Raw genomic sequence first — 15,612 nt, 5'->3', positions numbered from 1 at the left:
GGCCCCGCCCTGCGCCGCGCCGCGCGCCCGCCATGGCGCCGGGCGTCACGGGCCTGCGCAACCTGGGCAACACCTGCTACATGAACTCCATCCTCCAGGTGCTCAGCCACCTGCGCAAGTTCCGTGAGTGCTTCCTGAACCTCGACCCGTCCAAGACGGAGCAGCTGTTTCCCAGGGCCGCCAACGGCAAGGCCCCTCTCGCGGGCAGGCCGGCCGGCAGCTCAGCCACCGAGCTGTCGCCCAGGAGCCACGGGGCCGAGGCCTGCGAGCGCGAGGGCCTCTGCTTGAATGGCGGGGCCTCCCTCAGCAGGAGCCTAGAACTCATCCAGAACAAGGAGCCCAGCTCGAAGCACATCTCTCTCTGCCACGAACTGCACACCCTCTTCCGCGTCATGTGGTCCGGGAGGTGGGCCCTGGTGTCGCCCTTCGCCATGCTTCACTCGGTGTGGAGCCTGATCCCCGCCTTCCGCGGCTACGACCAACAGGACGCGCAGGAGTTTCTCTGCGAGTTGTTGCACAAAGTGCAGCAGGAACTCGAGTCCGAGGGCACCAAGCGCCGGATCCTCATCCCCTTCTCCCAGAGGAAGCTCACCAAACAGGTCTTAAAGGTGGTGAACACCATATTTCACGGGCAGCTACTCAGCCAGGTAGGTGTGTGCCCAGCCCATCCCCAGCTGCCCACCACACTGGAAACGGGTTGGTGTAGTAGTTAGGCTTCCCGTGCGTAGCTCCCCCAGGCTGTTGGCCTAACTAGGGTAGCCAACATTTGCTGTAACTATGCATAGCTGAGCGCGGCCACTGTACCTTTTACTATACTGTGCGACGGCCTTGTTGGTGAATTTGCCTCCTGTCTTAACAGGCAGATTTTTAGTTTAACTTGCCATATCATTTCACTTTCAGTAAATGTCTTTAATCTTTAATGATGATACAGGTAATATAATATTCCCATTGTTAAAATCAAGTACCCATTGTTGGCATGCCATCCTTTGATCAGTTTTAGGAAATTGAAGTTTGCCTATAACCTTGGTTCCATGGTTGTTTGAAAGAGCACTCTTCCTTCCAAGGCATTCTTTACATATAAGGGAGGGAGGTGGCTCGGAGGATGCCAAAGGGTAAGCAAGTCTCCCTCCTGTTCCCCATTACCTTTCATTTCCTTAGCCATCTAAGGACATGAGTGAAGACTCATAGATAAGGCTTTGTGAGAACATGCGGAAAGAATTTGTAGAGGCAAAGAGGTGGGCAACTTAGAGAGATTGAGGTAAAACCTCTACCCTATCCTACTGAGGTTTTGTGTCCGGGTATTGAGAGTTTTAAAAGAATGATGAGTATGAGTAGGATGGGAAGAGGAAGTTTATTTAGGCTTTTATTTTTCAGCGTGTGAAAGGGGACTGTTTCTCAGCACTTCCTCTACCCCTCTGAGGGTCTGTAGGAAGAAAGGTGCATCTGGGAAGGTTACAGCGGGGGAGGAGGTCTGATCACAAGGTACTTTGAGCGGGGGAGGAGGTCTAATCACAAGGGATCAGTGTAGGGATGCTGCAAGAAACAAGGGCAAAAAGAGGCAAGTTGGACTGGATGGAAGGAGCAAAGTCTGGAGAGAACAGGAGTATGAGGACGAGAGAAGCAGACAGGAATCTGCGAATTCTCCATCTCAGATTGATGATGCCTTGCCTCCATGGTAACTTCCATCTGTAATACTGCAGCATTGAATGGCAAAGCATGCTTTATGAGAGAAGAGAGAAAGGGGTAGGTAGTAATAACTGCTGTGTGGTTTTCCAGTTCCAGCTAGCGTCATGGTTAGAGATACATACCAGAAGTCATATGCTCTAATTCTCTTAAAGTTATGTTTATTATTTTAATATTACAGTTAAATGTTTCTGGAAAACTATGCACTTAGTTTTGGTTGTTATGTGCTAGCAAAAATGTATGTGGGAAGCATGGAAGTTATATAACCTGTAAACCAATCTTTTCATTCTAGGTCACATGTGTATCATGCAATTACAAATCCAATACCATCGAACCCTTTTGGGATCTGTCCCTGGAATTCCCTGAACGCTATCACTGCATAGAAAAGGGGTTTATCCCTTTGAATCAGACTCAGTGCCTGCTCACTGAGATGCTGGCCAAGTTCACAGAAACAGAGGCTCTGGAAGGGAGAATCTACGCTTGTGACCAATGTAACAGTGAGTGCTGGGGGTAGGGGTGGGTGTGTGTAACTGGAATATCAGTTTCAGGCGTTTCACTTGCCACTTTAGTCAAAAGTAACACTGTAATATTGAGTGGGTTTTTTTGTTTCGTTTTGTTTTTTGCGGTACGCGGGCCTCTCACTGTTGTGGCCTCTCCCGTTTCGGAGCACAGGCTCCGGACGCGCAGGCTCAGCGGCCATGGCTTACAGGCCCAGCCGCTCTGCAGCATGTGGGATCCTCCCGGACCGGGGCACGAACTCGTGTCCCCTGCATCGGCAGGCGGACTCTCAACCACTGTGCCACCAGGGAAGCCCTGACATTTCTTATTTAAAGTTCAGGTGGCATAGCCTGTTTGAGGCTCTAGTATCAGAAAAGTGTGGTTTTGTCCTGAATTTGTAGATTTAAAGTACAATGAAACCAAGAAAGGAAGTCATATGGTGCATTGCTCTATGGCAGCTTCATAGTTATTGTCACATGCCTGAAAGGTTCACATCTCAGAAGGGTCATAAAGAAGTATTTCTCTATCATGGCTTTAACTGTAAAGTGGAATTTTTTCTATATGGCTCTGTGAGTATCTTATGCACCCCCCATCCTCACCCCCATGTCTTACCACACTAACACTTACTGCTTTTGCTAACCCAGCATGGACAGAGGAAATGCAGAGCAAATACTTTGAAGCTGATGTTTGGGTTTCTGGCATATAGAGATTTGGAAACTAAGATGAATGGATTGTGCAGAGATCTGAAATCAATTTGCAGCCATACTGTAGTCTGGACTACAAGTTTTGGGAACGACAGTTTTACAGTAGCCCTTTTAATACTTCTGCACATGGTTTTTTAAAGTAGTACACCGTGGGAAACCTGTTCTCTGTGAAGAATCAGGATAAAAATCAAGTCACACCTGCTATCATTTTGCCATTTTAAAACAAAATTTGAAGTGCTGTATTTGGTTAACCATAAACTCACCTATCCTGTTCCATATTGAGATATAAAGGCAGTGACTTAAATTATCTTACTAGAACATTGTTTTTTCTTTTTAAAATAGTGATTCATAAAGCTTTGTACTTGTAAGGAACAGAAGGATGTTAACAGCCTTAACTGTATCATTCTTGGACTTGATAGATTATGCAAGAAATACTTTTTTAAAATTTTTGCAAGAAAGGATTGTTTTTCTGGTTGCCATATGTGCCCATTTTCCAGTATTTCTATAGACAGGTTCAAATAGCAGGGAAGGAAAGCTATGGTGAAGGGATGAGATGCATTGATCTGTTGCTTGTGAAACTTTCAAAACTTTCAGTCTTCCACCTTTCTGTGTGGCCAGCTTAATCAAATGGGAGACAGAACTGATCAATCTCAATTGAATCAGTAATATCTTTTTCTTTGTGAATTTCATTTTAGGGAAACAAAGCCATATTCTATTATTGTCTTCATCTTAGCTCACTTACTCCCTCTGCTGAGAGCAGCAGTCACTGCCAGGATTCCCAGGCAGAGCTGCAGTAATTTTCAAAAATCTGCTGGTGAACAGGAATGTAAAATAAGGCCAGGCCCCTCTTTGAATTCTCTTTTCGCTCATGCTCTCACATATCATGACTACCAGCCCTAGTAAAAGCTGCAGTCTATTATGAGAAGCAACAGCTCCACATCGTATTGTCACAGAAAGCTCCTTGATATGTCATCTCGCTGTGACTTGCTACCTTTCACGAGTGGTACAGACAGGACTTCGAAATCAGATGCCAAGCTCTTCAGACACTGAGACCATGATTTCAACAGCTCAAAGACAATTAGCAGGCACCACAGTGGACCACTAATTTTATATTCCCATCCATTCACCGATTTAATTAATATAATAACAGAGCAGTCATCAGTAAATGGTTATAGAGAAGGCTTCTGATGGAAATTAAGAGAACTTCATTTCCACTGTTTACTTGCTGTAATTTAAAAATGCATTTCACCCACAATTCAGTATCTTTAGAAACAAAATTGGAGTCTCAAGCACTGGTTCTGCTTTGGACTGGGTGTATTTGGCCAGCCTGTCAGCCTTGTCCTGCATTTCTAGCAGTGTGCTGTTACCAAGAAACATGTTTCAGAAAATAGGTATGGCATAAAAATATAAAACCAGGGACTTTCCTGGTGGTCCAGTGGGTAAGACTCCATGCTCCCAATGCAGGGGGCCCAGGTTCGATCCCTGGTCAGGGAACTAGATCCCACATGTATGCCACAACTAAGACCCAGTGCAGTCAAATAAATAAATAAATATTTTTTTAAAAAACAATAAAAATATAAAACCAGCAGTTTCTTTTCTAAATATTTGTATAGGCCACAAGCATGGGGGAAAAATCTGTTTAAACACGCTGTCCTTTAGTAATCCTGTGTCCTCTTACCTTTTCCCTAAGGCTGAAATATATGCATTATCCCCCATTTCACAGGAAAGGAAACTGAGATTCCTTTCAGACAGTGGGAAGGACAAAGGATGCACCTTACAACTGAGTCAGCCTTCTTTAAGCAGCCATCCCAAGAGTGCCACACAATCACTCCTTTCATCTCAACCAGAACTTCCGTGGCCACTCCATGCAGGCATGCGAGGCTGGGAAATGCAGTCTTAGAGAGGGTCACATTGCTGCCCCAAATATAATTGAGGTTTAATACTGAGAAATAAGAAGAATGCGTATCGAGTGGCAAGTCACTGTCTCTGCCATAGCTCGGAAAGAATGAGTCTCCTCACAATCTATGTCTTATGCCTTCCCAAACCATATAGGCAAACGACGAAAATCCAATCCAAAACCCCTTGTTCTGAGTGAAGCTAGAAAGCAGTTAATGATCTACAGACTACCTCAGGTCCTCCGGCTGCACCTTAAAAGATTCAGGTGAGCTTGCTCTGGGGCGTCCCAGGTGGCTGTGAGCTGTGGGAATAGCTACTTCAAAGGCTTTGGCGAAGGCAGATGTCTTCTTCGGTGTTGGGAGGAGAAGCCTGTTCCCTAGAGGCCTCACGCTTTCCATGGAGTGTATGGTTCATGCCCAGTGAAGCAAGCTGATGTCGGGGGCCAGGACTGGGCTTCTGCTCTCATGGTCCTATTTAATCAGCTAGCCTGCACTTGGGTGTCTGTGCTTGAACATTTCCTAGCCTCGCTTGGGCTTTTATAGATTCATCTTCAGAATAAAGTATGAGATAATCTGTGAAAAGGAGGGCAGGAGGTAAAGTACAAAAAGAGTATTGCCTGAATTGCTTGTTCAGGGATTTCTAGTTTCAGAGAACATGCAATATTCACAGGAAATATATGTGAACATTGATTACCACTGTCTTGTGAAAGAAAACCAAATCCAGAAGGTTAAATTTTCTCCATTCCCTGTTTTACCTACCTCTGCCTCTGATCACACATGCCATTTCTAGTTAGTAAGAAGTTTATATCCATGTTCTAGGTGGTCTGGCCGTAATCACCGAGAGAAGATTGGGGTCCATGTCGTCTTTGACCAGGTATTAACCATGGAACCTTACTGCTGCAGGGACATGCTCTCCTCTCTTGACAAAGAGACCTTTGCCTATGATCTCTCCGCAGTGGTCATGCATCACGGGAAAGGGTTTGGCTCAGGACACTACACAGCCTATTGCTACAACACAGAGGGAGGTGCGTGCGCTTTACTCTGTGGGGTGGGGGACACAAAAAAGGGTTGGTTTGTCCACATTTCATTCCTTTTATTTAATCTATAGGGGGATATTACATACATTAAAATCCAGTGGAAAGAATTATGAAAGATGGATTCAAATTTTGGATACATCACTAAGTAACAACATTTGATTGTTCTAAGAATTGACAGGAACTAACATGTAAAAGTGCTGAGCACCGTGTCTAGTATGTAATGGTCAGTTAATGTTAGAGGTTATTGTTGTTACTAATACTTCTGCTGCAGACTTCAGTTTCATTCTTGGTTTTGCAGAAACAGTATGACCCATCTAACTTCATGGAATCTCACTAGCCTCAGCTCATAACAAAGCTGAGGACACTTACTGAGCACTTACTAAAAAGGCCCTTCCCAAGGAGCCTTCAGTCCTTGCCCTCAGAGCAGAGCCTCCCAGCTACTGCGCTGAGGCAGGTGGGCTGCGAATGTGTTTTCAGTAGTGTACCCATCCTGAACCCCTCAGCCCTTGGGGTAGCCAGAGGGAGCCTGTAAAAAATAACCTTTTATTCCTTCTAAGTGTCCCTTTATCACTTCTATTTACACTCCCCCTCTCCTCCTCCTCCTTTTCCCATCTCTTAGCCCCCAGTCTCCTGTCTTTGTAGAAAACCCTAATGGGCAGTGAAGAAGACTGAATGAAATGAAATGAGGACAAAAATTATAGTCGGTCGATACTGCAAGCAGTATTGTGGTGGGGCTTGCAGGGTTAAAACCAGTGGTTTCAGGGAAGTCTGTTGGTTTCATTTACTTTTCTCTTCATCCACCACCAACAATCAAGGGTTGGATCTACTCAGAGCTCCTCTGGCCCTTTCCTCATCTCCTTGTTTGCCTGGTGACTGAAATATAAGTTGGGTAGTCATTTTCTCTCTTTCTTTCATTTGGTTTCCTAGGTTTTTGGGTCCACTGCAATGACTCAAAGCTGAATGTATGCACTGTCGAGGAAGTGTGCAAAACTCAAGCCTACATCCTTTTTTACACTCAAAGAACAGTTCAGGGCAATGCAAGAATCTCAGAAACCCAACTCCAAACTCAGGTGCAGTCCAGCAACAACGATGAGGGCAGACCACGGACCTTCCCCTGAATGGGAGGCACGTATCGAGGACTGGCTTGCTTTTAAACTATTGGTTTCTATACATCTTTCCTCGTATAGGAAATAAGGTTTACTGCAGGAACAGATTACTAGGTTTGCGTCACTGGGTCTAGAGCAGAAGGTGCCAGGTGACTCGTGTGCTATCGTAAAATTTGTAGCAACTTTCTTTTAAATGGGTTTAGAAATTCCCTCCTTCGTTAAAACAAATCAAAAGGAGTAACTTCTATGAAGACTCTTTCATCAGTTGCTTCTGAATATAGAGGGATCTGGGTGGAGGAAAGAGGGAGTAAATTGGTCATATCCAGCCATGTTCTTTCTATTACATGATTCCCCTGCTAATCAGGACTCCTTGCAGCACCAGAAGAACCCTCCTGCTGTGAGCAGCCCTCGACAGAGCACGCAAGGAGGGGCCCTGGGCTGGCAGCTTGCTGGATAGGACTGGTTCCAAGGCGGAAGGTGAAGTCTAAGGATTTTTTCCTACAATGGAAGTAGCCCTCAAGGGTTAAAAATCTGCAGACTTCCTTTTTTAGGGGATAGCAGTTGAAGAATGGAATGAGATGCATGGAGGAAATTTCTCCATGTGAAATGGGAGGTTTTTCATGTGTCATACTCTCCCTGGCTGCTGCTGTCATTTAATCATACCACATCTTCTGAGATGGCATGAACATCCCTTCATTCTAAAGAAGGAGCAGTTCACATGGGGAAGCAAGAAACTGGTGCATGACATGTTCTCTGTGGCACACTGAGCCTAAGGGCACTCCTGGCTACCTAGTTCTGTAGCAAATCCCTGGTTCAGGTCTAGGGCAAGCACATAGTTTGGTTTAAATTGGTCTTTGGGTCAGTTGTCTGAGGCCCTCTCAGAACTCAGTTAGGGGGTGGGGGTGGGGGGATAGCCAGTGGTCCAGGGCTTATCTAAATGCCTGTCACCCATTTCACCTTGGTGCAGCATGCAGCTTTTCTTAACCTGCAGCTTATTTCCTGTTCACAAGATGTGGGAGCTTTTGCTTTTCTAAGGCTTAGGAATCCTCCTCCTGTATGTCTGAACAGTTTATTGTTGACAGTCCTGGCCTGTTTCCTCCAAAATCTGCTAATCCCTACTGTTTCTTTACCCACCCACACTCAATCCATCAGAGAAAAAAGCAAGAGTGCCCTGTCCTTAACTCCAGTGCTAGTAAAATATATCTTTCTTTTTTAAACTGGGTCAGTTTCTAAGTGGCATGAAATTGCCCAGATGGAAACTCTCTGCCCTATCAGGCACCACTGAATTTCCCTTCTCAGTCCTTCGCTTAGACTCACTAGTAAAAGTGAATGCAAACCGTAACTCTCACTGTGGGAGTGCTGCAGCCCGCCTCAGCCTGTCACTCTGAATGCTCATCTTTTGACTGAGTATGTCATATTAACATTTCAATTCAGGTAGAAGTACAGTTGCCACCTGAAGAGGATGGATGTGAAGGGAGTTTGGGGAGGGATGGGAAGTTGGGAAAAGAAAGGCTAAAGAATGAGAGTCAAAGGTTTAGTGATGTTGAGGAACCACATTTCCCAAGCAGATCTGTAGCATTTGCTGTTGACCTCTTTTGAGATGAATTCTCCCATAGGACCTGCCAGACAGCACTGAGACTTGGAGGAAATCAGACAGAAAATGGCTCACCCTGATAAGGAAGAGGAGTGACTATATTTTAAATTAAACTTGCTTTTTCCAACACTGTGAGGTTTCTGTAATATTTAGCTTTTATTTGGAAGCGATAGCGTATGGCATTTTTTTATGCTATTTGGTTTATATTGTCTACTGCAGGCTTCTTTGTACAAGCTTGGCTCGGGCTTACCCTCACCTGGACACTGTTTTAAAGTGTCACAGCTGCCCATGCTGTCAGAGGCTCTGATGTGAGGCTGTATCCTCTAGATCCGCATTTTTAAGTTGGCATGATTGGTGATGACTTTTGGTGGCAAGAGAAAAGCGCATTAACTCAAAAAAACCCAAGGAGAGTAAAAAGGGAAGGAAAATATAAATTGTGCCTCATCTTTCATTGAATGCTATATTTATTATTCTAGAAAAAGAGAACTTACAAATGGAGAAGTACTAATAGAGCATCTACTTCATCCCTCAGGCTGTCCAGGGGAAAACAAGAAAAATAAACATCTAATAGAAAATTAAAAGATCTTCAAATTTAATTCTTAAAAATAGTTTTATACCAAGTATTAAGGATTATTAAGCAAAGGACTTTGTAAAATAAGTGCTTAAATTAGCTGAGCACACATTGTATCAAATTAACAAAATCATTTAAAATGAGTTGGAATAGAAACCAGTACCTCAATGAGCTGCACACACTTGAAGGTGCCCCTGCAGTGAGACACCTCAGGTACCCAGAGGCAGCAGCACTAGACGCTGTTGAGAAGTTGGTATTTATGGAGATTTTAATTAAAGAAAAGAGTTTCCTGCTGCATAAGCCAATGGCTGTTGTGAGGGAAATGTCCCTTTGCCTTTATTTTATTTACATACTGGAAGTAGATGAATTTCTTAGTTGCATCTTACTTTAAGTAGAAACATTGTAAAGAGAAGAAAATAAGAACCGGGTAGAAGTTGACTAGATGCTGCCAAATCAAACCCAAGATCTCCTAACTGAACCTTACGAGCCTGCTTCTTTCCCAGACAAGTAGTTGGAGTCCCGTTCTAGGAACCCTTTGTAGTTGGCTGGTGTGTTTACTTTTTGCTGTAGCCAGCCAAGGTGAATGCACCCTGGCCCCTCAAAAAGGATTTTACCTCAATCTAGCTTGACCCTCATACTTGTGGTTGCCTCTGAGAGCATCCATGCTAGTGTTTGTTTTTTTTTTTTAAAAAAAAAAAAAAGATTAGGAATGCCCTCAATGGCCAAGAACTGAACTCTTATTTAAAGGTGGGCAGACCTCTTGCCTGCTTTGATCCAGTCCCTCTCAGGCTGATGGGGGCAGTGCCACACTGTAAAGAACTTCCAGATGTCTCTTACAATGTCATGAATAAAATTGGAAACTACAGAAGTGTTAATGTGTCCTATGGACTCAATAGCAGAGTTTATTTTTGTTTTTAATGGCAAGGCTTCTAGAGTCAATGATTGTATGAGTTCCCCACTCAGGCTATGCTTACAGTTCCATCAGAGTACAAGAACTAATGAGGTGGGTTGACTGCAGTGGAGCATGGCCCTAGCCAGGTCCCAGCGTAAACACAAGAGAGGTCAACAGTAGTACAGAATGAAAACCTGGTTGGGTGTTTGGGGTTGGGATGTGGGTGGGCAGGGAGGGAGAAATGGAGTTTGTTTTACTTACTGATAAAGCTTTGTGAACTAATTTTATACAATTCATAAAATTTGGTGCCTTGTACCCAATTATGGTTTGCATGGGATTGAAAAGATTAAGGGAAAGGATTCCTTCTTGTCATTTCAAGTGGCAAATGGATCTGTATAGTGTAAAGGACATTTGGTGTCAGACTTTTTAAAAGCATTTCATATCTTGTGTGTGTGAAAGCAAAGTATTCTTACCAGCAAGTTCTGAAATTTTAATTGTAATATCCAAAATCTTTGTGTTTGATTATTCATCAGTGTGTCCTTTTCAAGGCAGACTATGTACCCCATTCTTTTTTTACCACCCCTTTTATGTTCCAGTCATTAGCTCAGGCCTTTTTAAAATCAGGCTGGGAGGGCTACCCCTTCCTAAACATATACTGTACTCCTATCTGGGATTATATCTTATAAGTGGAAGGGCTGCTTTTCCAGCTGGTTGGGAGAGCACAAATACTCAGAAGAAGGTCTTTTAGTTTTTCTAATGCTGGGCAACGTATGGTAGAAGTCAAACAGAAACGGTTCCTCCTGAAGTGGTACCTTCATTAGTTCTGAAGTTCTTTTGCACAAAATGTCAGGAAGCAGTGTAGAACACAATACCCTATATGTGAACCTTTAGATTGTAAGGCAAGCCAGTGCACTGTGTAATATGCAAAAAAGAAGGCTCAAAGAACCTGTCCCAGCTCACCAGCCCCACTCCCTGGCAGCTGCTGACTGGGATGGTGCTGAGTGGCTGTGGAAGGGGAAAAGACCCAGCCTGCTCACCTGCAGGGCTATAAATACAGCATGTTCCTTTTACTCCCACCTTAAGGTTTCCAAGACTTCACCAAAGGGTGTTTAAAAAGCTTACCACTCGAAGCACATATAATAATTGGATCCCTCAGCCTAATTAGGTGAGGGGGTTGTATCTTTGGAATAAAACCTCCCATGGCCACTTAGTTTCTTTACCAGGTAAGTATGAATCTCCCTGGTGGTTCAGATTCTTTTTTGAAGTTAGCACTAAAGCTGAAAAGCGCCTTCTGAATATGACTGTGAGTTTAGTTTATATCTTCCACGTTTAAATTCACCATTTTCTTGGTCTAGGGCTTTGACTTTAACCACTGTGTACGCAACCCAAACACTGCTCTAAGTACACCATAGCCACTAGAGCATGGAAGTGAATGGTCATTTTTGTGGACTTTTTCTATACTGAATTCTGCTGGCATGTTTCTATTTCAGATCTAACTAGGTTGTGTAAGAGATTTTCATAGTACTGTCATACTATGTTATGTGTTTACATCCTGTCACACGGTGTTAACTAGCCTGGGCTAAACACCGTATGACAGGATGTGAAACTGAATTCCCTTGAGGAGAAATGTTGTGTTAAAATGATGAAAACCAGCACTTTCATTTATGGAATAATTATTCATCAGAATTTGAGGAAATTGTAGATTTGGTAGCTTTAATCTGCAAAATTCTTATCACTTTCGGGAATTAAGGCAGTTTAAATGAAACTTTACCTTACCAGCTTTATGGCTTTATAAACCAACAGTGGCACTGTTACTTGAAGCTAAAACATTAAATTTTAAGTGAAACTTGAATTATGCTTTTGGAAGCTTCCATGTCTTTAATTTTGGCCAGATTTTGATTTTTAGCTTTGAAAATTTTTATCAAATAGAACTGTTCACAATTATGAATAGATCAGGTAGCAGACTTCAAGGATGTACGTTTCACTCCTATAAAGAACAGGAGGTGCTGGTATTTCTAGTGTTAGCGCAATGGTCTGATGCAGGCTGAAGGGATTTAAAAGTTTCCTTCCTGGTCACCATTTGCAGGGGTGATGGCTTTAAACCTAAGCCTTGCTCCACGTATGTTACCTTTCCTCATTAGATATGAACTTGTCAGAGCATCTGTGGTCCCCGTGTAGACTCTTAAAGGATCCTGCCTTCATGTTAAGCCAGCCACAGGCCTGAATTCATACAAGCTCAAACTCCTTCCTCCTGAGAGATGGGACCTCCTCCCTGATTAATGCTCATAAGAGAATGGTGCTTTTCTTTAACATATAAAAAATCTAATTCCCTGACAGCTTTCTTAACCACATTTATGCCAGCAGGATCAAGAAGGACCATTTTATTCTATTTACCTTTAGTGAACAGATTGCTAGAGACAACACCTGTCAACTAACAATTAGGCCACTGTGGTGCATTTATACTGACCCTCCTTTCCAATTCATGTCCTTTAATCCCATACCAGTTCCGTAAGACTCGGCACGGAAAAGTAGTATATATTTTTTTAATGCCTAGTAGAGCAAATCAACTAGAAAAATTGCCAAGGGGAGCCTGTCACTATGTCCACACCTTGCTAAGCCTATGTGATTCTTTCCATGCCAGTTCCTTACATATTCCATTTCCAAAGAACCCCACACTCCTGGACAGTGGCACTACCATGAATTTTAGGGTCAGAAAATAATCTCTTTCCTTGTGAAGGAAGCAGCTTCCTCAAGCAGTGTCACTTCAGTGCCCACTGCCCAGGCTTACTTACCCCTTGCCTCTACCTGCACCTCACTGCCCTCAAATCCCACTGTACTACAGCAACAATGCCTCCCTGGTGCCTGGAAATCCCACCTGGTGCACTAAAACGCTATGCAACACCAAATGACTTCTTCCCTTAGTACCGCTCAGAAACGGAAATTCCGCAACAACGTGCTTCATCCTACGCCAGCATCAGTGAACGGCGGCTGCAGTTTCCTTTTCTTTTTTAATATGAAGCAAACCATCTCTGTTACAATCCATGTTTGGGGCTTGTTCCTGTCTCTCTCGAGTGTGAAATATAAATCATGTTTCTATGATTTTTGTAAATCTTGACTTTTTACACCTTGTTTTTGTAAGCCGAAGTTTCTTATTAAAAGAATAAAATGGCTGTCTTTGTGTACAGTCTTTATTTGTTAAAATACCATTAGAATATTCCTCAGGACAAGAGCAAAGATCATCCCCTGCAGAAACTTTGGAACTATGTACAGAACTTTACAGAACACAGGACAACACTTTAGCTGAACCCTACCTGCTGACCAGAGAAGGGTGTTCTGAGTGGACTCAGCAAAGAAAAGGAAATCAAGCAGGGAAGGAAAGGTGCCCATCTGAATCAAACTTCAGCCGCCATCAGGGCAAGTCTTGTGACGGTCACAGATCGGAGGCTCTGTTTTTGGAAGGTTCGAGTACAGCACAGGGGTTCCACGTGTCTGCAGTCAGACAACAGGTGGCATTAGAAATGTAAAATCACTAGAGGGAAATTGGTAAGAGACTCATCCCTTGGAACATCTGGAGACACATCTAACTAGGAATAGCCAAGGGTTTTACATCAAGTCTCATCTATTATTTTGTGAATAGCTGATATAAATTATTTCTCATCCCAGTCTCTAGGACTCCTAAAACAGGCAGAACATTGGTTAATGCTTACCTTTACGGCTACACCCCAGGCTGAGGTGCCATTAGGTCAATGTCACTCAAATTCCTGGCCAGCCAAACTCCGGCAGCAAAGAGTCCCAAATTGAGGATCAAGTTCCTGGAAAAAATGCATCCCTTTAACCCTGTGGTCACTGAGTCACGTGTCTTTGGTCAGTGAAAGATGGGCTGGGGGGTGGGGGGAAGCTTCCCATCACCACCCTGGAAACCGCCCCCTCCCAAGGCAAAAACACTTCAGAATCGCAAGAGCGTCGATCGTTACATAATAGGTTGCCCAAGACCCATATGGTTATTTAAGGTTCGTTTCTACGTCTAGTAAGAGTAGGGTCAAATGCAAAACCCAATTAAGTACTCGTCCAGGGCCGAAAAGCCTGTTTACGTGTTGGCGCCTCCTCTCCCCGGGTCTCCGCGGGCAGGGTGAGATTCTCCAGACAGAGCCAGGTGACTGAAAGGAGCGCTCTGGCCGCACAGGAAACTCTCCCGGTCAAGGACCTCAGCAAAGCACAGCCAGAGCCACGAAAAGGCCGAGATATTGGCGGTGTAAATAATTCGGAGGGCCCAGCCTCGGCGAAGAAGGAAACCTGGCAGGTAGGTATACGTGCGCGAAGGGCAGGAGAGCGACCAAGGTCCCGTGCCTCGGTTACCTGCGGAAGTCATTCCTATCGGTGGCGAAGCGGTAGACGCCCCGAAGCCAGTCTCCCACGTTGTCTGGGATTTCGGGAGCTTCATTTGCCGAGCCCGCAGCGATCACGCCGGCCCCACTGGAAGCCATAGCAGCACCCCAACGCTCCGCAAGGTCTCTCACCACGCCGCTTGTCGGCGCCAGCAGATCACGCAACTTCCGGCCTCGCATTTCCGCTGGCTACTCGCCGACAGAGGGCGCAGTGGCTTGAGCTTGGTAAGACGCCGGGAGTGAGAACTCCCGGGCTGCGAGTCCGCGACATCTGCCGGGCAAGGAGCGCGGTCCAGCTCCAACCTCCCCTGGTCGGGTTCCACCTCCGGCTCCCTCCTGGCCTTCGGCTGGCCCACCGCCAGTCACAGGTGGTCTCTGAGTGATCACTTCGTTGGCTCAGGAGGAGGATGGGGCTGCCTAGCCTGTGGGGGTGGGGTAGGGTCTCACTCAGCAGGGGATGCGTAGCTTTAAGGAATGGGGCTCCCCAAGAGTCTCCATGAAAAGTCATAGAATGCGCGGGCTAAAAGGAAGCACTCCAAATTTGTCATTTCGCCGCCTCTCCCAGCCATGGGCCCTGATGGCGTTCAGTCTAGGATTTTTATAGGGGGAGGAGAGTTTTGCTCTCTCACCGTACAGATTACCTCCCCAGCCACCCTTTCTCCGGGCCGCGCCACTAGCAAATGGTGCAATGCTTCCTGGAGGTGTCGCTGTCCCCAGCTTGGAGATTGCCGGGGGTCTCCCAGGGCCGGGGAAGGCGCTGGCCTAAGAAAAAGCCTTCGGGTTCCGATTCAGAGGAAGAGGAGCAGGTGGGGCAGGAAGCGTCCTCCTTGGGATCAAGAGGAGTCTCTGGGCAGCCCTGCTCTTGCCCTTTGGGTGTCTCCTCCTGGTCCCCAGCTCTACACTCCTGCTCCGGGCTGGATCCAAGCATCCCCCTGTGGGTTTCCAGACTGGAGCTGGCGGCAGTAGCGAGAAGGGCTGCCCGGGAGATGATCGCGGCATTCCGCGGGGCGCGGTGCCCATCTTTAAATCCGCCGATCTCCGCCTCCCCTGTTCCGGGCCGGGTCAGAAACGCCCATCTCAGAGCCGCGAGTCTCCCTCTCCCAGATCCGGGCGGGGCTGCCGCCAGAAGCCAGTCCCAGTCGGGGCCCAGCCTCCCGCCCCGCCCCCGGGCCTTCCGCGCCGCCGCGGTGAGTCCTCTCCCGGCTCCTCGCCCCTCCCCGCCTCCGCCCAGCAGAGGGCGGCCGCGG

The 15,612-nt window shown here is 45.7% G+C and overlaps 3 protein-coding genes across 7 annotated transcripts in view; 1 reads left to right on the top strand and 2 right to left on the bottom strand.

Moving 5' to 3' along the window:
* USP49 (ubiquitin specific peptidase 49) overlaps positions 1–9,774 on the top strand; it is a 77,719-nt gene extending 67,945 nt beyond the window's left edge. The window contains exons 4-8 of the mRNA XM_024766081.1: positions 4–647; positions 1,976–2,180; positions 4,938–5,046; positions 5,600–5,805; positions 6,745–9,774. Coding sequence (XP_024621849.1) covers positions 4–647; positions 1,976–2,180; positions 4,938–5,046; positions 5,600–5,805; positions 6,745–6,935 — 1,355 coding nt within the window. The 3' untranslated portion in view covers positions 6,936–9,774. The remainder of the gene's footprint in view (positions 1–3; positions 648–1,975; positions 2,181–4,937; positions 5,047–5,599; positions 5,806–6,744) is intronic.
* Positions 9,775–13,152: 3,378 nt separating this feature from the next.
* On the bottom strand, positions 13,153–14,576 carry TOMM6 (translocase of outer mitochondrial membrane 6). The gene is made up of 3 exons (XM_024766145.1): positions 14,337–14,576; positions 13,688–13,792; positions 13,153–13,469 (listed from the first exon to the last, which is right to left on the bottom strand). The coding sequence occupies exons 1-2, from the start codon at positions 14,543–14,545 to the stop codon at positions 13,696–13,698; spliced, it is 306 nt and encodes a 101-aa protein (XP_024621913.1). The 5' UTR covers positions 14,546–14,576; the 3' UTR covers positions 13,153–13,469; positions 13,688–13,695.
* Positions 14,577–15,001: 425 nt separating this feature from the next.
* Positions 15,002–15,612, bottom strand: part of PRICKLE4 (prickle planar cell polarity protein 4) — a 5,945-nt gene continuing 5,334 nt past the window's right edge. For all 5 annotated transcript variants that reach the window (XM_024766144.1, XM_024766141.1, XM_024766143.1 and 2 more), the window contains one exon: positions 15,002–15,412. In XM_024766144.1, coding sequence (XP_024621912.1) covers positions 15,039–15,412 — 374 coding nt within the window. In that variant the 3' untranslated portion in view covers positions 15,002–15,038. The remainder of the gene's footprint in view (positions 15,413–15,612) is intronic.

This window comes from Neophocaena asiaeorientalis, unplaced genomic scaffold (assembly GCF_003031525.2).
Source record: "Neophocaena asiaeorientalis asiaeorientalis breed wild unplaced genomic scaffold, Neophocaena_asiaeorientalis_V1.1 scaffold46, whole genome shotgun sequence".
In the NCBI taxonomy this organism is placed as follows: Eukaryota; Metazoa; Chordata; class Mammalia; order Artiodactyla; family Phocoenidae; genus Neophocaena; species Neophocaena asiaeorientalis.
The sequence above is the reverse complement of the archived record's forward strand: the minus strand, read 5'-3'. Positions and strand labels throughout refer to the sequence as shown.